The sequence below is a fragment of the Varanus komodoensis genome, unplaced genomic scaffold (genome assembly GCF_004798865.1).
Source record: "Varanus komodoensis strain SLA01 unplaced genomic scaffold, ASM479886v1 scaffold76, whole genome shotgun sequence".
NCBI lineage: Eukaryota > Metazoa > Chordata > Lepidosauria > Squamata > Varanidae > Varanus > Varanus komodoensis.
The window spans coordinates 2,289,537-2,316,562 of NW_025336429.1; the positions used below are offsets into that span (position 1 = coordinate 2,289,537).

Below are 27,026 nucleotides of genomic sequence, written 5' to 3' on the forward strand. Positions count from 1 at the left end.
CCTTTTTATTGTCCCAATATTTTAATGGTTAACCTGTTTTATTTAGTGGTTTTATATTTTAGCATCAGATGCGGTGCAACTGCTACTCTTATTTCTATTTTTATTCTATTAATCTGTTGTAAACTGTCCCGAGACGTCTGTGAAGGGATGGTAGAGAAAAGTTCGAACTTTCTGCCTTTTGGTACTAGCCCTTCTCTCTGGAGTCACACCATCTTCTGCTGCCGGACCGCACCTGATCACTGGGAGACAAGAAGGACTTGTAGAGGCCTGGGACAGAAGACCAGAGTAAAACACCAGCACCCTTAAATCAAAAGGATATTTATTTCAGGACTATGGCATAACAAGCACGCACAACCAGAATACAAGACAATAATAATCAACATTAAAATTGCTAGCGAGCACTGTCCTTGGTTGTTAGCAGCCGGAAAAGGCAGGGAACCGGGTCTTTTGAGTGGATTACCATTCAAGTCAGAAAGCAGAGGTGGTCTTGCCCATCCTGTGTGCAATCTGCAGGCAAAGTCCCCTTGTAAGCACCAAGTCGAAGAATGCAAACGTTCCCCCAGATGCTGCTTTTTAGGGTCAGGGAACTCCAGCTGGGCACATGCCGGTGGAGTCACCGCCCCGTGGCCTTTTGCCAGCCCCAATAGTTTTTCCACCCCCGTGAGTTCAATGGCTTGACTAAACATGCAGAGTAATCTGCGAGGGGCAAGTTGGGGTCACAGCAAAGGTAAGGAAGAACAGATGCGGTGTGGCTGACTTGCAGCTTTCCTGCCATTCTGTCTGGATTGGAGATGTAAGAGTGGAACGGAGAGTTATTAAGGCTTGGGGAAGCAATGGCTGATCCCTTCCTGATCGGTGACTTCTTGGGTAAGCAAGAACTTCATGATCATAAGCACCATTTCTCAGTATGAGCAAGACAGTGGCAGTTTGGTCCAGAAGGGCCCACTTCATGTAACCATTACATCAAAGCAAGAATAGGCCGGGCTGTTTCTCAACATTTCCTCCTGCAGAAAAGTCGTCGGTTGTGGTGGCGTTTCATTGTAATGGCACACAAATATATTCCTTAAATCGATGTAGCAGAGTACTTTTATGCAGACCAGTTGCTAAAATACAAACACAAAAGGCCAAAAGGCAGACACAGAAAGTTTAGGGAGATCCATGCATTGCACATAAAATGCCTTTTGGGTGCCAAGAAATAGCTCGGGGTGGTGTGCTTATGGCTGGGCAGGGTTCATACTGCAGCATACGTAAGCAAAGCTGAAATGCATGTGAAGTAAGGCAGGTTTCAAAAGATCTATTTGCACAGTTATGCAGGGCAAGCAAGTAGGGAAACTGTTGTAAAATTAGAATAGATTTGCTTCCCCCACCCGCCATCTAGGCAATCGATTTGTGTGGGCCCATGGCGGGGCACCTTTTTCCCCTTTGAGGACTAGTCCCTTTTGCAGACATGTGGTAAGGCAAAGAGTTCTTTGGCAAAGTCAGGCTTAGAGAGGAAGAAGAGGGGTTATCGATGTCACACGCAAAGCTTCCAGAGTTGCATAGCTGTGCATTAAGAAATATGGCTACCAGAATGGCATTGCTGACAATACACATATATATTCCATCAAGGCATAGAGAGAAGTGTGCAGATTATATACAGGCATAGAAAGTGGCATTTCAACCACAAGGAAAGCGATTAAAATGTACCCATGCATTTTTGCAAAACATAGATCCATACAAGTTCTGTTCAGACAACACTGTGCCCTCCTTTATCTTCCGTAGCAAAGGAAAGGCGTACAGAATTATACAAAATGACTTTTCAGAGCAACACAGTGAGTCATTTGCAAACGCTGCGTTGGCAGATGGAGGCCTGACGGTGCGATCCAGCTTTCAGGCACGCCGCAGCAAGCACAAACCTGTTGCAAAGCTCACGGTTCCAAGCTTTCCACCACCAGCAGCAGCACCATTACACAATTCAACTGCTTCCTCCCATACAAACAAAACCATTAAGGGCTCCTTCCTACCAAGAGCTCTGAAGGCTATTCACCTGCACAGGCGAGTCAAAGAGCAGAGGGCTAACTCAGGGACTTCCTCAACTGAAAATACAGCACAGTCTCTCTGTGTAAGAAGAATGAGTTGTTAAAAGTCCTGAGGCCGAAAAACTGACTGCTATTTCTTTTGAACGTTCCCTTTCATAAAGGATACCCTGCAAAGAGAGAACTAGCAGGGTGAGAAGGAAGAGCACTTCTCCCCAAGGTTCTCTCTTTCTGCTTGCAAGGTTTTTTTCTCTCTCATTCAAAAATAACATTTCCTGGATATATCAAGGATATAGTTCCAATTAACAATACAAAAATGTCTGTACACTGACAGCTGCTCAATTGCTAATAAGCAGTAAGTCAAAGGGGGTCAACCCACCAAACATTAAGAAAAATTAATTCAATTGAAATTTGAACAATGAGAATTATGATTGGAATTTGAGAAGGATATTATTTATTATATTTATATTCCACCTTGCCCTTCAAAGAACTCAAGGCAGCTTAGATAATCCTCATCTTCCTCACAATCTTATCCTCACAACAACCCTGTGAGGTAGGTTATGCTGAGAAACTTGGCCCAAAGGTGCCCAATGAGCTTTGTGGCTAAGTGAGGACTAGAAACCAGATCTTCAGGATCCCAGTCCAACCCCCTGCTCAGCGCAGGGCTCCCAGTCAAACCATCCCTCTCAGGTGGCTGTCCAGTGTGGAGGAGCCCACAACCTCCCTGGGCCATTGCCATACATAGCAAAAAGCAGCCTCTTTATATTGGAAGGAGGAAGTTCAGGACTCAGTGCAACCTTATTTATTCTTAGGGTACAGGTCTGGGTTTCTGAATTCTTACAAATCTTTGTTAATATTATCTAATGTATGAAAGGATGTAATTCAGAAAATAATTCATGCATTTATTTGGAATGAGGTAATGAATGAATAACATACACTCAGAGTATTTTTTTAAGGACATCTCCTGCCACCTTAGGATTCTACTACCTTGTTCTGTTTCACCAGGAGGCCACACCTACAAGTCAGGTAAATTGCCAACCACCTTGGCATATCCTGGTAGTGGATCCTCTTGCTTTTCAGCTACAAAACTGACGCCTCTTATTAGCATCAGTGCAAAATGTGTCTTTCCCAAATCTGCAGCGGAACGGCTGCTCTGCTACCTGGAGGTACCAGGGACCATACCTGCGCCGTCAACATACAAAGCAGGGACTTGGCCAATGGCCCAACATCCCCTTGGCCCTCCAATACAGCTTTCCAACAGCTGCTTCTGTTCCATGGTCCATCGCAAACTAGTTGTTTCTGTGAGGTGCCATTTAAAAAGGGGGTTAAACATCCTGGGAACAGACGGATTTCATAAACTCATTTCCGGCAGGCACCCCTAGTTTTCACTTTCTGGGGCCAATTCATAGCCCTGCAACTGTAGGCCAAAGTACACCTGCCACAGCGGGCTTGACATCTGGCGTGAGAATGTCAAAAGGACCTTGCTGGATCTGACAACGAAGGTCCATCTAGTGCAGCCTCCTTTCCCAAAAGTGGGCAATCTGGCAAAGCACAGGGACCAACACCCCATCTGGGTCAGTGCTCTGTTCACACACTGACCAACCCCTGCCCCGAAAGGACAGTGCAGTGCATATTTCAGCTTATTTACACACCCTTTGTACTATCAAGGTGACAAAGGCTCACAGCTCCATTCTCGTACTCACTATCCTGAAATAGAAACTTCCCTTAAGAAATGACATCACTGAGCCCAGCTGAGTGTCAAGCCCTGGAACCCATTATATTGTAGCCCAAGAGTGAGGAATCCATAGCCTTCCAGATGCTGTTGGACTACAACTCCCATCTTCCCTGGCTCTTGGCCATTAAGTTGGCTGGCACAGATAGCAGTCCTGAGGCCAACCTCTTCTGCAGGGCCACATTTTCCCACTGCCAGAACTTGAACCCTAAGAAAACAGATAGTGGGTTGGCTTGCACAATCACTGTGGCTTGTTTAAACCATCATGGGTTGCAGCAGCTACTGGAAAAGGGTTCAGAGGAGGGCAACAAAGATGATTCAGGGACTGGAAGCAAAGCCTTACCAGGAGAGATTGAAGGAGCTGGGCATGTTTAACCTCAAGAAGAGGGCACTCTTCAAGTCCTTGACAAGCTATCACAAAGAGGAAGAAAAGGATCGCTCTTCAATCATCCCAAAGCACAGAACACAGAATGGAGGGCTCAAGTTACAGGAAGCCAGATTCTGGCTAAATATCAAGAAGAATTTCCTGACTGAGCAGCACAACAATGGAACCCATGACCCAGGGAGGTCGTGGGTTCTCCCACACCAGAGGCACTCGAGAGGTAGTGGGACAGCCATTGGAGAGGGATGGTTAACTGAATTAAACTGAGTTACTTCCAAATCATGAGAAGTAGTAGTTCCCCTACACACCTCTCTAGTCAGATCTCATCTGAAATGCTGTGTCCAGTTCTGGGCACCAAGATTTAAGAAAGATGTAGAAAAAGTAGAAAGGGTCCAGAGGAGGGCAACAAAAATTATCCAGGGTTTGGAAACACTCCCCTATAAGGAGGGACACAGAGAACTAGGCATGTTCAGTCTTGAGAAGGGAAGACTGAACAAAGGGCGTGATAACCCTCTAGAAGTACCTCAAAGGCTGTCACAGAGAGGAAGGTCAAGATCTCTTCTCACTGAGACCAGAGTGTAGGACATGGAATAACCAGCTCAGGTTGTGACAACCCAGGTCCAGGCTAGATACCAGGAAAGGCTTCCTCACTGTCAGAGCAATACGACAGTGCAACCTGTTGTCTAGGGGGGTTGTGGGCTGTCCCACACTGGAGACATTCAAGGGAAAACTGGACAGCCATTTGAGTTGGATGGTGTGAAATGGCAGGGGGTGGGACCCAATGGCCTTCATGACCCCTTCCAACTCTACTATTCTATGATTTTACGGCAGCCATTTTGAATATTTAACTCCTGGGAGGGATTTGCTATATTTTGCCATGTCACCAGGACCCTGGTCACCAGAATTGTGTAAGGGTTTAACAATTCTTAATAACCTTACAACAAACCAGGGTGTATGTGAGGGTTGTTTAACCCTCAAACTGCCCCTGGTGCAGTCAACATAGCAAGCTCTGACCAGGTCTTGAATAGGTAATCTGGTGCCCACCAGCACCATAGTTTACTGCAGCTTAAATTAGCCATGATGGGCTGCAGTGATTGTACAAACTAATTCAGTGCCTTTGAGAAGCTGAGAAAGAGGGCATAAAACAAACAGGCTCTGGCAACATGCATGGTTCTTCCTACCTCAGCAATTTTTATTCAGTGAGCTGCCATTTTGCACATTTGGGGAGAACTGTGTTGGGGAAGGCAGATCTAAAATAGGCCTAACTTTACAAAAAAACCTAATCTGACATCACCATCAATGTTGATAGTTCTAGAATTATATCCTGTGCAAAGAGGATAATTCCAGCCTACTTGCTTTACCAATGTGCCCTGTTTTGTTTTCATTTCAGGGTTCTCCTCTCCTTCTTCCCATATTTAATTATGTTTAGGGCATTCGTTTTGTCCACCCAAGATTGTAAACCTACAGGGACCTACAGGGACCTTCTTGTTTTAATCCGTTCTGTACAACAGGGATGGGCTGAAGGCAGAGCTGCAGATTCTCTTGGACTTCAGCTCCCAGAAACCCTTGGCAGCACAGCTAATGGTCAGGAATGCTGAGAATAGAAATTCAAAACATTTGGAGATCTGCCCTCTGCCTTCCCCTGCAGGCTCTCCACAAACCATGTACAATGAGCAGCATTCTTGGAAACACAGTAATCTGAATTATAACAGGTCTGATGGATTTTCCATCTGGACCAATGTTAACTATTTTGACTGGCAGCAGGCATGCCCGGGACTCAGGAAAAGAAGAGTTTCTCCCATCATCACCTGTTACCAGATAGCTACTTTAGCTGGAGACACCAGAGAGCATATCTGGGTCATTCTGCGTGCAAAGCACGTGCTCCAGCATTGGAATATAGTCCCCTGAATTCTCAGATAACTGGGAAATGAAGAGGTGTTTTTCACTCCACCTGCCCATTTTATAAAACGGGCTTCCTCAATGTGGCCTGTGCTTTTTCCTCTCCTATGTTACTTCACTCGGGCAAGCAATAACAGGCCTTCTCTCCCCTGCCCAATTTCCCCACCTTCTGGCTAGTCCAAAATGTAAAAATCCCATGCTCACAATCAGCAACTGTCTTGGATCAATTTTGACCGCAGGTAGAGGCCTGAATTTTGATGGCAGGTAGAGGCTGCTCCATCTAGGAAAAATCTCTTTGTGCATGGAAAATTAGCATGTCCAAAATGCTTCTCCCTGATGTGCTAGAGTTCTGTGTGCAGGGAGATTTTAAATATATATTCAGATTCCCACCTGCAGCCTGGAGGGAACATTCCAGGTCGGGATTTGTCACCTGGCCCTGCTGATTGCGCATTCCTGCTCCAAGAAGTTATAACTGAGCGGCCTTCCTTCCTTTCAGAGAACCGGCAGCGTTTCTTGCCCCAAGTGCATCCGCTGGTGTTTCACAAAGTATGAGCTGGTGGTGAAGCTTTTCCCACAGAAGTTGCACTTGTACGGCTTCTCCCCAGTGTGGGTTCTCTTGTGGAGCACAAGATGTGCCTTGCAGCTAAAGCCTTTTCCACAGGCAGTACAGGTATAGGGTTTCTCCCCCGTGTGGGTCCTTTCATGGTACAGGAGAGCCGAGCGCTGCCGGAAGCTCTTCTCACAAGTGGAACACTTGTAGGGCCTTTCCCCTGTGTGGATCCACTTGTGTTTGACGAGATCCGAGCTCCGGTGGAAGCTGCCGCCGCAATCAGAGCACTTGTATGGCTTCTCCCCTGTGTGGATACGCTCGTGTTTCACCAGGTCGGACCTCTGATGGAAGCTCCTCCCACAGTAAGAGCAAGTGTGGGGCTTGTCCCCCGTGTGGAACCTCTCGTGGACGATCAGCTTAGACCTCTGGCTGAAGCATTTCTCACAGGTGGTACATTTGAAGGGCTTCTCGCCTGTGTGGATCCTTTCGTGACGGGAGACATCCGAGCTCCGGTTGAAGCTCTTCCCGCAGAAAGAGCATTTGTACGGCCAGTCTCCTGTGTGGAGCCGCTCGTGTGCAATGAGCTTGGCAACCTGGCCAAAGCTCTTGTCGCACACGGAGCATTTGTACGGGTTCATTCCCAGAGGGAATCCTTCTGGCCCGAGGAGACCCGAGCTGGGATTGAAGCTTCCCCCACAATTGGAGCACAGAGATGGCTTCCCTCCTGGAGGGTTTCCTTCTGTCCCTTCTGGACCATTTTTCTGTGTTCCCTTTGGTTTGTCACAACTCACATAGCTCTCTCTTGCCTCACTGAACCCGCCAACAGTTTCTGCTTGTTCCAGCGACGACGACCCATGCGATTCTGTTCCTGGAGGATCTCTCCACACAAGGGCTTCATCACTTGACCTCACTGGCCCACCATCTGCTGGAATAAAGAGAGGATTGAAATAATCAATAATAATTATGACAAATAGCTGAGCAAAGAAGAGAAGCGAAAGGCAAGGGAGAAAGAGAAAGATACACCCAGTTGAATGCAGAATTCCAGAGAATAGCTAGAAGAGAAAAGAATGCCTTCTTAAATGAACAGTGCAAAGAAATAGAAGAAAACAATAGAATACGGAGGACCAGAGATCTTCAGAAAATCAGAGATATGAAGGGAACATTTCATGCAAAGATGGGCATGATAAAGGACCAAAATGGCAGGGACCTAACAGAGGCAGAACAGATTAAGAAGAGATGGCAAGATTACACAGAGGAACTATACAAGAAAGAGCTTAACGTCCCTGATAACCACAATGGGGTGGTCACTGACCTCGAGCCAGACATCCTGGAATGTGAAGCCAAATGGGCCTTAGGAAGTCTGAGCAACAACAAAGCTAGTGGAGGTGACAGTATTCCAGCTGAGCTATTCAAAATCCTAAAAGACGATGCAGTAAAAATGCTACACTCAATATGCCAGCAAACTTGGAAAACTCAACAGTGGCCACAGGATTGGAAAAGGTCAGTTTACATTCCGATCCCAAAGAAGCGCAATGCCAAAGAATGTTCAACCTACCGCACCGTTGCACTCATTTCACATGCTAGCAAAGTTATGCTCAGAATCCTACAAGCTAGGCTCCAGCAGTATGTGGACCAAGAACTACCAGAAGTACAGGCAGGATTTCAAAGAGGCAGAGGTACTAGAGATCAAATTGCCAACATACGCTGGATCATGGAGAAAGCTAGGGAGTTCCAGAAAAACATCTACTTCTGCTTCATTGACTAGCTAAAGCCTTTGATTGTGTGGATCACAACAAATTGTGGCAAATTCTTAAACAACAGGGAGTACCAGACCATCTTATTTGTCTCTTGAGAAACTTATATGCGGGTCAAGAAGCAACAGTGCAAACTGGACACGGAACCACCGATTGGTTCAAAATTGAGAAAGGAGTTTGGCAAGGCTGTATACTGTCACCCTGTCTATTTAACTTATATGCAGAGCACATCATGAGAAAGGTGGGGCTAGATGAATCACCAGTTGTAATTAAGATTGCAGGGAGAAATATCAACAACCTCAGATATGCAGATGATACCACTCTCATGGCAGAAAGTGAAGAGGAACTAAAGAGCCTCTTGATGTGGATGAAGGAGGAGAGTGCAAAAGTTGGCTTGAAACTCAACATTAAGAAAACTAAGATCATGGCATCCAGTCCTCTCACTTCCTGGCAAATAGATGGGGAAGAAATGGAGGTAGTGACAAATTTTATTTTCCTGGGCTCCAAGATCACCGCAGACGAGGACTGCAGCCAAGAAATTAAAAGACGCTTGCTCCTGAGGAGGAAAGCTATGGCAAATCTAGACAGCATACTAAAAAGCAGAGACATCACCCTGCCGACAAAAGTGCGTATAATCAAGGCTATGGTTTTCCCAGTTGCAATGTATGGCTGTGAAAGCTGGACCATAAGGAAGGCTGAGTGCGAAAGGACTGAGGCCTTTGAATTGTGGTGCTGGAGGAGACTCCTGCGAGTCCATTGGACCGCAAGGTGATCAAACCGGTCAGTTCTAGAGGAGATCAGCCCTGACTGCTCTTTAGAAGGCCAGACACTGAAGATGAAACTGAAATACTTTGGCCACCTAATGAGAAGGAAGGACTCCCTGGAGAAGAGCCTAATGCTGGGAACAATAGATGGCAAAAGAAGAAGGGGGCGGCAGGGGATGAGGTGGCTGGATGGGGTCACTGGGGCAGTGGGTGTGAGTTTAAGTGGACTCCGGGGGATGGTGGAGGACAGGAAGGTCTGGAGGCATGTTGTCCATGGGGTTGTGATGGGTCAGACACGACTTTGCAACTAACAACAACAACAATTATGACAATGCTTAATAATGACAACAATTATAGTTTACTTTATTTCTGTACTGCTCAGTAGCTGAGGCTCTTGGGACAGTTTAAAACAATACATAAAATTTAAAAAAACTTTGTAAAATTTCACTACCATATTTAAAAGCTGCTTTTTCAACCAAATTTACAATAGCTAGCGTAAGTTGGAAGTGGGGAATCATCAGGATGGCGGCCAGTGCCAAGTAGGGTCTGCCAGGGCATTGTCCTGGGACCGATCCTTTTCAATCTTTTCATCAGTGATCTGGAAGAGGGGATGACCAGTGTGCTGATCGAAGTTGCAGATGATACTAAAATGAGGGCAGTGGCCACAACTGAGCAACAGGTACTCCGGACCCAGAAGGATCTGGACAGACTATAGAAGTGGGCCGGGAACAACAGGATGGCATTCAGTGAGGATAAGTGCAAGGTCTTGCACTTGGGGCATAGGAATAGGTGTCATAAGTACAGGTTAGGGGACAAGTGGCTGGAGAGCAGCACTTGTGAAAGGGATCTCAGAGGGCTCGTCAACTACAGGCTAAACATAAGTCAGCAGCATGACGTGGCCTTCAAGAGGGAGAACACCACCCTTGGTTGCATAGCCAGAAACATGGCTTCTAGATCAAGAGAGATATTACTACCACTCTATATGACTCTGGTGCACCTGCAGCTGGAGTCTTGTGTTCCGTTCTGAGCTCCACATTACAGGAAGGATATAGCCAGGCTAGAGTCAGGGCCACAAGGGTGGCGGCTGGATTGCAAGGAAAGACGTATGAGGCGAGACTGAGGGAACTGGGTCTCTTCAGCCTGCAGAAGAGGAGACTCAGAGGGGATCTGTTGGCGACATACAGGTACATGAGGGGATGTCACATGGAGGTGGGTAGAGACCTGTTCTCCCCTGCAGGATGCGCTCCAACGGAGCAAAGTTCAGGGAACCAAGGTTCAATTTGGATGCCAGGAAGTATTTTCTGACAGTTAGGACCTCCAGGGTATGGAATGGGCTTCCACAGGATGTGGTTGAAGCCCCATCAGTGAGGGTATTTAGGGATAGGCTGGACATGCACATGGTAGGCATGTCATGAGCAGAGCCAGTTGGAGCTGGCTGGAGCCAAGGGTCAGACTAGATGGCCCAGGAGACCCCTTCTGACTCGTTTAGTTTCTATGTTGCTAAGTTAGAAGCACAGAACAGTAGAGTTGGAAGGAGCCAGAAGGCCATTGGGTCCCAGCCCCTGCTCAGTGCAGGACTCCCAGTTAAACCATCCCGCTCAGATGACTGTCTGGATCAGGGGTCCTCAAACTTTTTGATTAGGACCCCAGCTGAAAGGTGTCAGGGATGGGTGTGGGCCGTCAAGGCAGTGCAGACGGGGGGGGGGGGGGGCCGGAGGGGGGGGGGGGGGTGCATGCGCACGCAGAAAGGCAGGGGCACGTGTGCACAGAGATCATTTCCTCCAAGCGAGTCCAAAACCATCTCCTTGCAAGCAAGCTGGGGCCGGCTGGCTCACAAGGAGATCATTTTGGACTTGCTCGGAGAAAAGGATCTCCCAGCAGGGCACCAGCTTACTCACAAGCGACTCCAAAATGACCTCCTCGCAAGCAAGCCGGCACCTCACCGTGTGTGTGCGCGCATGCGCGGCAAGCTGTGGTGGGCCAGATAAATGGGCAAGGCGGGCCGGATCCAGCCCGCGGGCCGTAGTCTGAGGACCCACGGTCCAGATGCTTTCTGAATGTCTCTAGCAACGGAGAGCCCCCAACCTTCCCGGGTAACAAGTTCCATTGTCCTACTCCTCTGACAGTGAGGAAATACTTCCTGGTGTCTAGTCTAAATTTGGTTCTTTTAACTTAAGACAGAACAGGCAAAAATGGGACAAAGGAAGGGCATGAACGCTCACTGAGCACTGTCTTCATTCTGAAGCAAGCACACAGCCCTACCAGAAGGCCAGTGACGGCTGACTTCTGAGTAAAGGTACGTGCAACTGTGCAGCCTTCCTGAGGCTTACTCTCTATTACTTCTGGGTACCAAGGTTGTACAGCAGGACGCCTTACTCCTGACTATGTTCAATAAACAAGAATAGTTTAAAGTACACCTGTCTGCTTCAAAAATGCCCCCTGGCTCCAGTGCTTTTATCACCACCTATTGTGAAAATTCCTAGATGAAATCAAGCCAGAACTTTCCCTGGAAGCAAATATAACGAAACTGAAGCTGTTGTACTTTGAGCACATCAGGAGAAGGCAAGACTTTCTGGAGAAGTTGCCAGGGAAAGCCAAAGGCAGAAGAAAAAGAAGGTGAAGTATGAAATGCAGTGGTACCTTGGCTCATGCCTCAGTTCACGAGCAAATCGGGTCGTGAACAGAAATTTCTGAAAAATTTTGCCTGGGGTCGCGAACTCCGCATTAGGTGACGATCACGATTGCGCCCACCTTCCCCGCCAAGCACACCTGCTTCAAATTTCTGTGATTAAAAAAAAAGTTACAGAATGGATTAACCATATTTATATTGAACCTTATGGGGAAATTTAACCTGGCTCACGACCAAATTGGGTCACGACCAGAGTCCTGGAACAGATTAAGTTCGTGAGCCAAGGTACCACTGTAGTTCCCAGCAACCTGGAGGCCTTCAGAGGCATTTGGACTGAAACTCCCAGAATTCCCATCCAGCAGGGCCACTGACTGGGAATTCTGGGTGTTGCAGTCCAAACCTGTCTGGAAGACGGCAGGTTGGAGATGGCTGAACTAGACTGATTCCACACAAGACACCGTTACCTTGCCTTTACAAGAGCTGAGCAGGGTGTCTAGGACAGGACATTTGGGGGGCCATCCATTCCCGGGGTTGCCATGAGTTAGATGACTGGACGGCACATTAGTGTAAAGGTGTCCCCACTTCTGCAGCATGGCTTTCTGAGATGCTTCCAGGATCCGAATTCAGCCCACACTTGGCCACCTGCCCATGTGCTTTTCACAAGCCAGGTCTCATGTGCCTGAGCCCCGATACCCATATGGAAGCCTAACAGGTTGCAAGAGGCACTCACCCATAGAGTGGCCATCCTCATTGACTTCTTCCTTGACCGGCCTGCCAAGTGGCCCTTGTGCATTCCCCGATGAGGCCCGTTCGGTGTCAGGGAAATTCACGGTCACCACATGGAACATCCCTGGACCCTGAAAAAATCAACAAGCAGTTATTATTATCAAAATGTAAATAATAAAATTTAATTATTAAAATACCTAGAGAATAGAACAGTCTTTGCCCGGCGCCAAAACGCTAGTAAATAAGGGTGTCATATGAACTTTCTTTGGGAAGCCTGTTTTAATCAAACAAGATTATCAACAAGTAAGCAAGCAATTGAACTTTCCTACAGGAGCTTCTGAAGCCCATGTTAACACCGTGGCCACGTGTCTTCTTTTACAGGGACAGTCCTCTGTTTGAAGGGCTGTCAGAGAAAGGGCCTCATCCTCTGTTTGAAGTGCTGTCCAATCTGAAGACAAAAAACGGCTGAAAGGCAGAGCAGGGACTGTGAAGCTGCCTTTTTAATTTTTATTTTTATATACCACCCCATTCCTACACTTTCAGGATGGCTTTAAAAGATTAAAACTAATAACAATTCAAATTTAGACCAAAACAAGCATATTAAATCAAACTAATCTGGGAACTGTTTTTCATTTATTTTGATTTTTATGTTGTCTACAATTAATACCCGTTCACCAGTTAAGGCTTTTGGCAGACTGGAAGGGGCAAGGAAGGAATTCCCAAGAAAGGCAGAGTTCATTTTCCTAATTCCTTCTTGCTGGAAGATTTTAGTCATTTTATTTTAGAGTAAAATCTTTCTTTTGATATTCAGAATATATAGATATCCTTCCCTTGCTGAGGTGGGTGGAAGGACAATCATCTTTTGAAAAGATATGCTTTTTATTGAGTGATTCTAAGAAATATGTAACTTTTAGAAGTTAAATTTCTTGTTCTGTCTTTGCATTTGTGGAAGCCAAGGGGACAAATGTAATAATACAAGGATTCTTCAAAAAGGGTCTGCACTTTTCAAAACTCTATTTATTAAAAGAATTTCAAAAACAAATTACATCACTTTTCTACACAGTTGCCTTCCTTTACGATGCGTTTTCCCCAGCACCATACCAACTTTGTAATGCCATCAGCAAAATACATATAAAATACACTTATAAAATATAAAAGTGCAGAAACTTTTGAAGACCCCTCGGACATTTAGTCCATTGTGTAATGTCTGGCAGTTAACTACTTATAATAACTTTGAGGAATTCTGTTTCCCCATAATGGAGAGATGCACTGCATGACTATGTCACTAATTTTTTTAAACGTGCATCTACCTGACAGATAGGGCAATCGTTTGACCGGATCATTTGGACTACAACCCCCACATCCATCCCCATTGGCCATGTTGGCTGGGGCCGATGGGAACTGCCATCCAAAAGGGCACCAAGTTAGCTGGTCCTAACTGGTGCCCATCCTTTAGCATCTGAAAATGGCATTTAAATCCATTTCTTCTTTTCTGCTCTGCCGTTCTCTCGGGGGATCAGCCGGGAGCCACCCTAGACCTGGTGGGCCCTGCTGGCCAATTCTCTGCACAGCCCCGAGTTCCAGAACGTGACGCTCTTACTTTCTGTTCCTGCCTCCCGTCCTCTTGGTGCCTCAGCAGGAAATCCTCTGCCAGGGCCACTGCCTGGGCGCAGGTGTGGGGGTGGCACCCCCTCACCCAGTTCTCCATCTCCGAGGGCAGGACAGCCAGGAACTGCTCCAGGATCACCAGCTCCAGCATCTGCTCCTTGGTGTGCCGCTCTGGCTTCAGCCACTGCCGGCAAAGCTCCCACAGGTGGCTGCAAACCTCACGGGGCCCCTCGGCCTCCTGGTAGAGAAACTGCCGGAAGCGGCGGCAGGGCGGCTCTGCCCCCATCCCAGCATCATGGTCCATCTCCTCCTTCACTTTCCTCTGCTCTCGGTCAGCTGCTTGCGCCATCCCCTCAAAGCCCGTGGGCAGCGGCTGAAGAAACTGCCCTTCCGGGGGTTGCTGGCCGGCTGCCGCCGCCACCCCCTCAAAATGGGCCATGGGGGACTTCATTTCTCCCCACGATGCAGCGTCCGGCACTGGCCGGGCCCCCCACCCCGAGCGAGGGGCCTGCACGCCCCCCAGGAACTCCTGCCACTGGGCCTCCCAGCGCTGCGACGACGGCCCGTCCTCCGGCTCCTGCTTAATGTGTGGCAGGCCCCTCCAGGCCAGACTTGGCCCATCCGCCCCCATCCGGGCATCTTTCGGTCCTTCTCTCAGGCCTTCCAGGTCTGTCTCCCGCTTCAGGTCTGCAGGCCCTGCATCTTCCACCTTCAGCGCTGTCTTCATCCCATGCTCGAGCCCGGCACGAAACTGAAGGTCCAGGGCCGAGGGCTCTCCCTGCTCGGCAGCCATTTTGTCTCCGACGATGGACAATTTGGGCCTTCCGCTGCTAAGGAAGAAAAAATGGCTGACTAGCTGTCTTCAGGCCCTGGAATTACATTACTATGAAGTGGGCCATTCTGCAGGAATCCTGTCTTCCTCAGTTAATTCTTCTTAAAAAAAATAATAATAATCCTGCAGGTGCTCTTTCTTGAGAAATTCAGGTCATGAAGAAACAGTTTGCTCTTCCCATACAGCCAGAGGCATTTTTTCTCCCTGAGGGAAGGAGACATGAAAAATCATGAGAGAAATGTGAGGAACTGAATAGCCAACCTCCATAGCACAACCATGAAGCTCATGGGAAAACTCTCAGCCTCAACCACCTCACAGGGTTGTTGTGAGGAGAAAATGGAGAGAAGGAAAATTCATGCATGCTGCCTTGAGCACCTGGGAGAAAAGGAAGGATATAAATGCAACACACAATGACCAAAACTAGGCTGCAAAGTTTGCTCAATTAATTGGCTATGTTCATAGACATGCACCTGGTGGGCATGTTGTGAGCGGAACCTGCTGGAGCCTGGGGTCAGACTAGATAGCCTGGGAGACCCCTTTTGACTCGCTCTGTTTCTATGTTTCATTGTTTAAAAAGCAATGAATAAACAAGGCAAAGCAAAATCCTGTGCCAGTAGACAGAGCCTAGAACAGTGGTGGCGAACCTATGGCATGTGCGCCACACTGGACATGCAGAGCCCTCTCCGTTGGCACGCAAGCCAAGTTGCTCCATCATCGGCCCAGCAGCCAAACATCGGATAACAGCGCACACAGGGGCCATGCCCATGCTTGGAAAGGAGTAGCGGTGCCAGGTGATGACGTCACGAACCCTGACTCATTAGCCACAACTCACCCGAGCTTTGGCATGGCCGGTCAGTGTGCTGGCAAATATATACATGCATGCATGCATGCATGCTTGGACTGGCTGTGAGTTTTAATACATTCACTTTTATTAACACAAGATTTTAGCTTTGAGTTTTCTTATGAAAAATTGAAATTTAATATCTAAGATTTAGCAAAGAGATGTTCTAATTAAGAGACTGAGATTCTTTTAATGTTGTGCTGTCCCCCTGGCATATTTGAGCCAAGGTTTGACAAATTATCAGCATACATACAACAGCAAAGATCACATTAATTGTGCAAAAGCACTCCAAAAGCAAACTTGTACCATTCAATAAAAAGCTGTTTGTATCATTGAAAGCTCTGTTATTTTGTTTTTCTTTTAAGACAAAAGATGTTAATGTATGAGTTGTTTTTTTCTAAACTAAAACCTCAGTATTCAGGGTTTATTGCAGTGTTGGCACTTTGCGATAAATAAGTGGGTTCTGGGTTGCTGTTTGGGCACTCAGCCTCTAAAAGGTTCACCATTGCCAGCCTAGAGGGTCACAAAATTTTTCCGAGTCCCAACTATACAACTTTGGCAATCACTCCAACCTCAGAGCTAAGAAACAGAGTTGTCCTAAGAGGGTGGCAAAGATGGCCAAGGACATGAGGACGAAAACCTGTGAAGAAAGGTTGAAGGGCCTAGGTCTTGCTTAGCCTGGAGAGCAGGCAGTGCTTCCTTTCATTGATCTCCTTCTGTTGGATGGCTGTCTTCAAACGACAGAGCTCATTTGTTCTTGGCTGCTGCCACATCTGAATGGACATGGCTTCAAAGGCCAAAAGGGGGGATTTCAACAAAGCCTTGGGAAGAAGTTCCCTAAGGTGACTGCGGTGGCGAGGAGCGCTTTTCTTCAGCTTCGGCTAATCTATCAGCTGCATCCCTACCTGGAGGACGACTGCCTAGCGACAGTGACGCATGCATTGGTTACTTCCCGGCTGGATTTCTGTAACGTGCTCTACGTAGGGCTGCCCCTGAAGACAGTCCGGATACTTCAGATGGTGCAAAACAGAGCAGCCAGGTTGCTGACGGGGACTGGGCATTATTCTCACATAACCCCAGTCCTCTACCAGCTTCACTGGCTTCTCATCGAAGTCAGGGCTCAATTCAAGGTGCTGGTTATTACTTATAAAGCCCTTAACGGCTTGGGACCTGGATACCTGAAGGAACGCCTTCTTCCATATTTGCCCTCCTGCCCCTTGAGATCAGCAGTAGAGGCTCTCCTCCGGGAACCCTCTGTGAAAGCTATTAGGAGGCAAAGTACCCGGAGGAGGGCTTTCTCTGCGGTGGTGCCCCATCTATGGAATGTGCTCCCCAGAGAGGTCCGCCTGTTACTTGTTTTTCGGCGCCAGGTTAAGACCTTTTTACTCCAGCGATATTTTAATAAGTTTTAATATTGTCTTTTCTATATTTTTAACTGCAGCCAGTGTGGGTCGGGAATTTATTTATGCTATATTTTATGCTGTAAGCCATCCTGAGGCTTTTTGCGACAGGACGGCATATAAATATTTTAAATAAATAAATAAAGGTAGAAGCTATTCAACAGCAAAACGAATTGCCCCAGGTCTTAAGGACGTTGTTGGATGGGATCACCCATCACGGATGCTGTTACCGCATCAGCAACAGTTTGGACTGGATTATCTTTGAGGCTTCTTTGAGAACTAATATTCTACGATCAAAGGTTGACTCTTCCCTCATGCCACTGGAACATCTTTTGTATATGGGGAGGGGATATTATATGTATGAAAACTGCATCCTGCAAGCTCTGCACTGCCCTGATCTCGGTGTGATCCAGCATGGCTCTTTGGACCTTAACGTCTCTTCTAAAATAATGCCTGCTACACATGAGGTATGCAGTTGAAAAGCAAAGCCAAATACTGCATTTACCAATATGCAAATTTAATCAATGGATTAATGCAGCTGTCTCCAAGCTTGTGCTTTCCAGACACATTTGGACTGCAACACCCAGAATTCCCACTCAGTGGCCCTGCTGGATGGGAATTCTGGGAGTTGTGGTCCACATGCCACCAAGTTGGGGGAAGTGGAATTAACAGATACATTGAACTGAAACTCATATGGCTTCCAGGCATATTAAAGTATCTTCCATTACATTCTGGCCCTAACAGAAGGAAGCCTTCAAACCTAGCCACCCCCAATGTGAGCCCCCCCACATGGTTTGGATCGCAATTCCCATCAACCCCAATCAGCATAAACAATAAACCAAGATAATGGGAGTCCTGGTGAATGTCTGCAGCACATCAGACTGGGGAAAACATAAAATGAAATTAAAATCCTTGCATTTAGAAAACTAGACTGTGAGAAAAAATATAGCCTAAAACTTTTCTTCCTGACAGGCTATCTTTCCAAATCAAAGATGTTTTTCCTTTTTTGTGTCATTACACCCCGAGCCACCCATTTTCAAGAAATCTTAGTGAAGTTGTGGCAAACTTTGGAGTGCAGACACAACAGCCGTGTCCCCAAGGAGACTGTGAAAATGTGGGGTGCTATGTTGATTCTGCACCGAAATACACAAGAAAAGAGCAGTGTGGTTCCTGACAAGCCAGCATCATGGGTAGGTAGGGTTGGGGATCCACCAAAGATCCTCACCCAAGCAGGGGCTCACTACTGACACAAGATCTCTGGACTCGCTTGTCATCATCAGGAAGGCAACCCAAAAGAGCAGGTTTGTAGCTTGGAGGTGCTCCTTGATCCTTCTTTGTTACTTGAGGCTCAAGTGGCATTGGTGGCTCGGAGTGGCTTCTTCAGCTGGAGGCCCATAACAGTAATCGATCTTCTGGTAATCTCTAAACTAGACTACCGCAATGCACTCTCCGTGGGGCTGCCCTTGAAGACAACTCAGAAGCTGCAGCTCCTGAAAATTAATTACCAGAGTCACAGGTCACAACAAATAAGACCAATTCTGGCCTGCCTGCATTGGCTGCCTGTGTACTTCTGGGCCCTGTCTGTCTGTCTGTCTGTCCGTCCGTCCGTTTTACTGTATGTTTTTCAGCTATTTTAAATTTGTTTTATTGTTGTTTTCTTTTTAGGATATTTGTATCATATTTTATTGCCTTGTTTTATGTACTGTTTTAAACTGTCCAGACAACTTTGGCTATGGGGGGTGGGGGTGGTACAGAAATAAATAAATGATTAAATAGATAAATATTGTTCATCTGCATTTTGGTCTGGCCCAGTAAAGGTCACCAGAAGGGGCAGGAAAATCTGCCAGCCAAGCAAGCAAGTGGTTGCCATGAGGAGAAAGAAAAGAAGAGCAAGGACAGGTGGTAGGAAGGTTGTCTCACTGAGGGACAGGGCCATAGAAGGCACACTGGTCCAGTTCCCTCCAAACCCTGCCACCAAGTATAGAGCCTAATATCTGACTTATTAGGAACAGCCCATCAGAAACAGAAGAGTCGGGACAAAATGAGCGAAAACTCTGCCACAATACGGCTGCTAAAAAGCCAAGCACTTAAGAACCGCTTTAGAATTAAGATGGGATTCATGATCTGATCTTGCTTCCCACATACACCTTAGAGATGCTAACATTTGCTTGTCCTGCTATGTTGTCCTAACCCCATTCAATCCATTTTTTTTTTAAATCTCATGGGTCTGTAGCAAACTGCCCCTGTGATTCTCCATTCTCCCCAAACTTTGTAAACGACTGATAGCTTATAAAAGAACCTGCTCTTCCTGTTTTGCTTTTTTTCTTGTTAAGGGAAAGGGTGGACCAGCTTTTCTCTGAAAAAAGTCATACTCTGATCTTTTGTATTCAGAGGCCGTGGATTGGAGGATCCTCAGTATTTCGGACCTGTTGGCAAATTTGGGAATTGGAGAAACCTGTGTGGGCACTATTGCAAAATCCCTTATCAATGGACAGCTCCTGCCGTATCTCTGCATCTTTGCTCCGGTTCTCGTCTACTGGCCTCTGCAGCAAGAAGGAGTGTGGAATTCAGCAAATTGCTGAAGGTGCAATACAGCTAACGATCCTTTTAAAGATTTATTTTAGTAATGTCCAGGAATTGCTACTTTTGAGGAGGTTATTATACAGATAGATTTTGTACTGGAGCAGTCTTTAATAGTCACTGCTGTGCACACTCTTTGAATTATTTATCCACTTCACGGAAATTAATGAATGGAAGGGGAAATAGATTCTCTGCACCCTTTTGACTGCTGAAAGCCTGAAATTTAAAAACACCGGAAGAATAAACATTCGCCTCCTATGATGCAATGGACTGAGGGCCTTACACTATATGCCATCTTCAAATATTTGGATATTTGACCCACTTTTGTTGATGCCCATGCAGAATTTCTAGAAGAGTGTATGGACATCATACAAATCTGTCTACATATATTAAGGAATGGATACAAACAGTCAAAAATCAGGTGTCCACACACTTCCCCGACACGAAGAGGTCATTAAGACTAACCAGCAATCTCAAAATTAGGTCATTAAGACTAAGCACCAATCTCAAAAATAGGATTGCTCCCTAATCCAGCACAGCCTGAAGCCGAGGCTCTGTCACTCTTTTGGATGGCAACACTTGTCATTCTTGACCACTGGCCCTGCTGGCTGGGGCTTATGGGAACTGTAATTCAACAATATCAAGAGGGCTACAGGCTCTACACCCTGGTCTAACAGGAAAGGGATGGCAGGTTTACCCTGGTTAGTATAGCTGTAAACCATCCCGAGACTTTTAAGTATGGGGCGGTATAGAAAGGTTTGGGGGGGGGAGAGGGGGGGAGAGAGAGAGAGAGAGAGAGAGAGAGAGAGAGAGAGAGAGAGCGCGCGCGAGCGAGCGAGAGGTCAGATCTCTCTCCTGCTCCACAACAGGCATGGTCGAAAGACAGCGCTTCAGAAAACCAGTTGACCTCCAGGACCTGCTGATTACTGAGGATAGCAGCATAAAAAGAACCCTGCTGGATCAGGCCATCATCCACTGGGTCCAGGATTCTGCTCACGCAAGGCCAACCAGCCTCTGAGAAATGTACCAGCAGATGAATGCAACAGCACCCTCTATCCATGTTCCCCAGGAACTGGTACACATGGCTACACTGCCTTTGGTAGCAGAAGCAACATATATCCATGAGGACTAGTAGCGGCTCCTTATTTAAGGAGATGTCTATAGCGGACAGGTTAGAAAAGCGGTGAATAAATAAATGTAAGAGCATAAGAAGAGCCCAGCAGGGTCAGACTTGGCTCTTTCTAGTCCCACAGCTGCCCCAGTGGGAAGGCAACCAGCAGAACATGAGTGCAGGGGCACCCTTCCACCCATGTTCCCCAGCAGCTGGTGTTCCTAGGCCTACTGCCTCTGATACTGGAGGTGGCCATGAGGACTAGCAACCCTTGAAAGCCTTCTCCAGGAAGTTGTCCAATCCCTTTTTAAAGAGGTCCAGATTTGTGTCCATCACTAGATCTTGCAGAAGCAAATTCCACAGTTTAAAGTCCTTCCCTTTATTTGGCCTGAATCTCCCCCATCAGCCTCACAGGGTGACCCCTTTCAGCTCCGATATTATAAGAGAGAAGAAAATCTCTCGCTCTTCACTTTCTTCATGCCAGGCCTATTTTTGCACACCTCTAACATGTCCCCTCATCCTCTCCCTTTTCCTAAGATTGGAAACAGGCCCAGCTCCAGGATTTTTGAGGTCCTGGGGCAAGACACCTTCCATGGGCCTCTTCCCTCAGCTTGAAGTTAGCAGAGAAGATTTGGGGAGGCCTGGAAGAGGTGACCCTGTGTTTTGTCCCAACACAGAGGAAAAACTAGGAGGGTGACATCAGGATGTTTGTCTTTGTGCGTTTCCTGTCCGTTTGCCTGTTTGCTTTTCTACGTGCAACAAACAATTAATCACCTAGGCTTTTGGGTGGTTTCAATACTGACTTCTTACTAACTCTATTCCAAGACCATTTATTTTTCAAGTGTCTAAATTCACCTTTCTAAAGTGTTACCTTTGCAGCCTAAATGACTTGGAACTAGTGTACCCTGAGCTGGGAAAGCTGGGAGTTTTAAGACTTTTTACTCTCCTATGCATATTTAGCATAGGATTGCACTGTAAAGGAACAACTCCTGGGTGCTGGGTGTAGCTGTCAGGTCCCTGCAGCCATCTTTGGGGGCCTCCTCCAGGTGGCCCCATGAAAGAAGCTACAGGTTGACTGCAAGAGGGAGGGCCTTCTTGGTTGTGGCGCCCCATTTATGGAATGCCCCACCCAAAGGTGCCATCCTATACATGTTTGGATGGAAAAAGAGTTCTACAACTCCAAACTTCCCCCATTCAGCAGGCTGGCTTTAAAGTTACTGCCCCTAATTGACCATTCCAGTTCTTTATGGATGCAATCCTACACATGTTTAGACAGAAAAATAGTCCTACCACTCCCAGCATTCCCTGGGAATGCTAACCAGGTGAATTCTGGGAGCTGCAGGACTTTTTTTGTCTAAACATGTAAGAAATTGCACACGGAGAGACCTAGTTATAGATTTTTATGGTTGTTAATCATTGAGCTGGTTACCATTTCGCATCCTATTCTATCTTTTAAGTTTTGTTTTGTATCTTTAATGCATTGTAAAGATTTATTTTGTATTTTAATGCATTTTGTACCTTTAATGCATTGTAAGCCTTTTAGCTGTTTGCAATCTACCCAGAAAATATTGGCTATTGGGAGATTTATTTATTTACAGCCCTATAGCCAAATCCCTCTGGGTGGTTTATAACAGTTCATAAAATACAGCACAAAATGCATATTAGATGAAAACATATTAGATGAAAACCTTCACTAAAACCCTTTTTAAAAATCAAATTGAAATAGCTAAAATGAGTTCATTCTACTAGTCTTGTTAGAGGCAGCTGGCATAACCCTTCCATATGCCATTACAAGCCTCTCTCAAGTCCCTGGTTATCGACTCCACCTCCTGGGAGACCCTGGCACAAGACCAATCCACATGGCGCGCGCTGATCCACCAAGGCTGCCAAACATCTGAAGCCAGAAGGACAACCATAGCACAAGAGAAGCGAGCACTCCGTAAAGCTAGAGTTGCAAATGTTGCAACAGTGGCGCCCACACAGGTCTACCCGACATCTGGCAGAATACTCCGTGCCCCTATCGGCCCCATCAGCCACCTGCGGACACACCGTGGACAGCTCACAATCCGTTAGATGTCAAGGCCCTCAATGAAAACGATGGACGAACATCACAAGATATTAAATACCTCTGCAAAGAGGGCAGTTTAACCTGCCCCCAAAAGAATAACAGAGTTGGTGCCAGGCAACTCCCACCAGGGAATTTATTCCACAAGCTGGGGCCACTCCCGAGAAGACCCTTGCTTGCCACCAAGGAAGCCTCCTTCAGAGGCGGCATTCGGTGGAAGGCCTCAGATGCTCAGCAAGATGTCCGGGTAGATTTAGCTCAAGAGGCAGTCTGACAGGTATTACAGTCCCAAACCATATAAAATGTAATTTAAAAGGTATTAAAGTACAATAAAATAGCAAAGTATAACAACATAAAATCTAATGAATTTTTAAAATAAAACATACCATGTTGTGCTTCTTTTGCATTTATACATGCACAAGGGTGGATAAATGCAAGCACATTAATGATTAAATGATTCATAATTAATTAAAATAATATATTAGTCATATATACACATTTCATTTTCGTTGGTTTTCATGTCAAGCCACCCAGAGAACACGGCAGCAATACTGATGTGCGGCTCACAGGATTAATTAATGCTGCAGGGATGTTCTTTTATTTTTGCATAACAAGCCAAGAGAACAGGGGGCTATCAGCCATCAAAGACAGCATGGGAACACTCCAGCATTTCAGGCAGGATTCTTTATAAGAACATTAGATTCTTTCGAATGCTGGGGATATCACCTGAGACCACCTACATGCCAAGCAGTGGCTTGCTGTTTTCCTTCACCTAAAACCAAGCAAGTTTCCAGTCCTCATGGTTCTGAAAAAAGAGCTGAATTAAACAGGAACACAGGAAGCTGCCTTCTGAGTCTGACGCATGCTCCCTCTAGCCCAATATTGTTGACACAGACCCACAGAAGCCCTCCAGGGATTCTGGCTAGTTCCCCCCCCCCCAGCTTTGCTGCAGATCTCAGCGGCTGAAGCTGGGAAGTCCCGCTGAGTTCGGCCCCCCTCCCATCTATTAAGAACCCATCAAGAGACCCAGCAGCTCTGCGTGCTCCGTGCATTTTAAAAATAAAAACCAGGCGATCATAGAGGTTCTAGTTTAAAAAGCAACTGAAGACTGGGCAGCATGGGACTAAACTGCAAGATGCCGTGGGGGGGGGGGCGATGGAAGGGGAAGGAGCTTGTAGCAGGAAACGGGGGGTACCCCCTTCAGTCCGCATGCCCTACTCTAACCAAGCCTCTGCCTGCAATCCACCTACCTGGCAATACACCCCACCGGCCTGAGCGGGGCTTACTTCCGAGCAGACGTGCCCGGAACCGCCCTCTAAGTCTGCATAACCGACATTGTATGCATGGCTGTATTTTCACTCATCTCTTTTTCTATACCACCCAACAGCCGAAGAGTCATAAAGGGACAAAACGCTCAATCCCCCCGTCCCTTCCTTCCCCTTCCGCCTTTGTGTCTCAAGCCAGACTGTAAGCTCCTGGGGGCAGAGACCCGTCCCCCTCTCCTGCGCCTTGCGACGGGCGACAGGCCACGCGCCACGATCCCGGGGCTAATTTATGAACCACGCGCCCCCGAAAGAGCTCGCTGCAGGGAAACAATGGGCACATTTTCTTTCTCCTTTCCTTCTCGCCCTCTCCGTTCCGCCAGCGGCAAGAGCTTTCGAGGAGGGGGGCTTGGCGGGCGGGAGGGGGCCGGCTGCGGAGGGGCGGCCGGCTTGCCTGTCAGGCGCTCCTCCGAGCCCCTCTGCGCCTCTGCGCCCTCCCTTCCCGGGGGTCTGGCTGGCTGGCAGGCAGGCTGCGGGCACGGCTCGCCGCGATCCACTCACCCCGAGGAAGGAAGAGCCGCCGCGCCGCGCCGCGCCGCCCCGGCCAGCCGAGCCCCCGCGCGGGCAGGAGGCGCCAATCCGTCCGGGCGCGGGAGCGCAGCGAGGGGGCGGCCGCCGCTCCGCTGAGCTCGTAAGCACGAAGGCGGCCTCGGCTATTTACAACCTCCCTTTCTTTAAAAAAAAAACCACACACACAAGAAGCACACACGCAGAGACACACACACACACATGCACACACACTGGCGCACCCCCGGCGCGGTGCCGCCTCTCGCAGGCTCTATCGTGTTAACTCTTGCAGCGCGCAGGCCTCCTTGGCGAGGCGAGGCGAGGCGCGGCGTGGCCACTGGGGGCGCCCGCCCGCGCGCCCGCCCGCCCGGCGGGGCCACGGGGGCGGCAGCGCGGGCAGAGGCCAGGGCCTCGCAGCCCGGGGGGCCCGCGGGAAGGAGCGCCCGCCGAACGGCAGAGCAGCAAAGTGACTTGCGAATGCAAAACCGCACCTGCTTAGACGATGCTGTTGTTACATTATATATATTAATATTTTTATTTGTGTGTGTGTGTGTGTGTGTGTGTGTTGCGCTGTGAGCCACCCAGAGAACCTCTGGCTATGGGGCAGCATACAAATGCAGTTTATTATTATTATTATTATTATTATTATTATTATTATTATTATTATTATATCATGGCGTTTTAAGCATTCTCTCAGGGGTCACGGAGATAATTCTTGCTTGTTCCATATAGAGATCCTGAGCAATCCAAAAGGCTGTAAAGACACTGACTTAGGTGTGGTGCCCTTAAACGTATTACTGCTTGTTACCACTTCGAAAGAAATAATTTAAAAACCACTCTATGGGACAGGGACCTGTGCTAGGTGCCAATGCCCACAGGATTTTTTTTAAAGCGCAAATTCGGACATGCTCATTTGCATATGCTCTAATGTTGCTGTGCAGTGTCTGTGAAGGTCTCTGAATCATAAGAACAGTCCCATTTGTAAAAGGAGGTGGCTGGCATTTGTTTGCAGAGGAAAAAATCAGGCGGAGGGGCAATGGGCGGGAGAGAACATGTGGGCAGGTCAGCTAATCCAGGGGGATCTAATGCAAGAGCGGCTCCACAATTATTTAGCACATGCCCCCGGGCAGCAGCAGGTTGGTGGACTCCCAAAGATCTAAGGCTCCAGATTACAGATTTGCAATCTGTTGGCTCCAGCCATCCTGGGCACTCCTTAGCAGCACCTCTGTCGCCAGTCCCTGGCTCAGGGCTCTCTGCCTAGAGTGGTTGTGATGGTGAGGGCAGCCCTCCGTCTCTCTTGAAGTCCCTGTTGGGAAATCCAGTTAAATCTCTATAGAGAAAGGTTGCTTATATGTGCCTTTGTGATTTAAAATCAGACCTGCAGTGTCTCTGCTCCTCTTGCCATGGAAGAACCAGAATTCCAAGCCATGCTCATTTTTCGCTGAGGCTTCATTATTCATCTGTTCCTTTAAGAGACTGAGACTCTGCTACTTTTAGTTGCAAAGGTAGTTGCAGAGCTAATCCTTTCTGGAAGGCAGAGGGACTTGTTAATGAGGGTTTTGAGACATGTTGCAATGTCTTAAGTCCTGACTTGTTCTTCCTCTGCTGTTGAAATCATCTGCTTTGCTCCAGGATCGGTTGAGACTCATGAAGGATTGGAGGTCCTTCCTCGGGAACTACCTGGAGAAGGGACTTCTCTGCAGTGGCACCCCAGTTATGGAATACGCTTCCCAGAGAGGTTCGCCTGGCACTGACACTATATTCTTTTTGGTGCCAGGCCCAAACCTTTTTATTTTCACAACATTTTAAGGTTTAAATTGTTGTTTTAATTGGGGTTTTATAGAAGATGTTGCTGTGCTTCACTTTATTTTCTTGTAAGACTGTCCTGATTCTCTATGTAACAGGACAGTATAGAAAAGCTTTAAACAAACAAACAAATGTACTTCTCTGAAGCCCGGGCCCAATTCAAGGTGTTGGTTATGACCTATAAAGCCCTAAACAGCTTGGGTCCTGGCTACCTGAATGAGCGCTTACGTCTGTATATGCCCGACCGCCCCTTGAGATCTGCGGGAGAGTCCCTTCTCCGGGAACCCTCCATGAAAGAAATTAGAAGAGTAAGTACTCGGAGGAGGGCTTTCTCTGCGGTGGCGCCCAACCTATGGAATTCACTCCCCAAAGAGGTCCGCCTGGCACCGTCGTTACTGGTTTTTTGGCGCCAGGTAAAGACCTTTTTATTTAAACATCATTTTAATTGTTAAAATATATGATCTGGCCAGGGCAACTTCTTCTTCCTTCTCTTTTCTCCTCCT

General features: G+C 47.3%; 1 protein-coding gene across 1 annotated transcript in view; it reads right to left on the reverse strand.

The window, feature by feature from the left end:
• The window catches only part of LOC123035066, a 37,942-nt gene extending 13,452 nt beyond the window's left edge, over positions 1-24,490 (reverse strand). The window contains exons 1-4 of the mRNA XM_044452905.1: positions 24,139-24,490; positions 14,052-15,095; positions 12,456-12,582; positions 6,522-7,503 (exon numbers count right to left, since the gene is read on the reverse strand). Of these exons, the coding sequence (XP_044308840.1) occupies positions 6,522-7,503; positions 12,456-12,582; positions 14,052-14,852 (1,910 nt within the window). The 5' untranslated portion in view covers positions 14,853-15,095; positions 24,139-24,490. The remainder of the gene's footprint in view (positions 1-6,521; positions 7,504-12,455; positions 12,583-14,051; positions 15,096-24,138) is intronic.
• Positions 24,491-27,026: the final 2,536 nt, after the last annotated feature.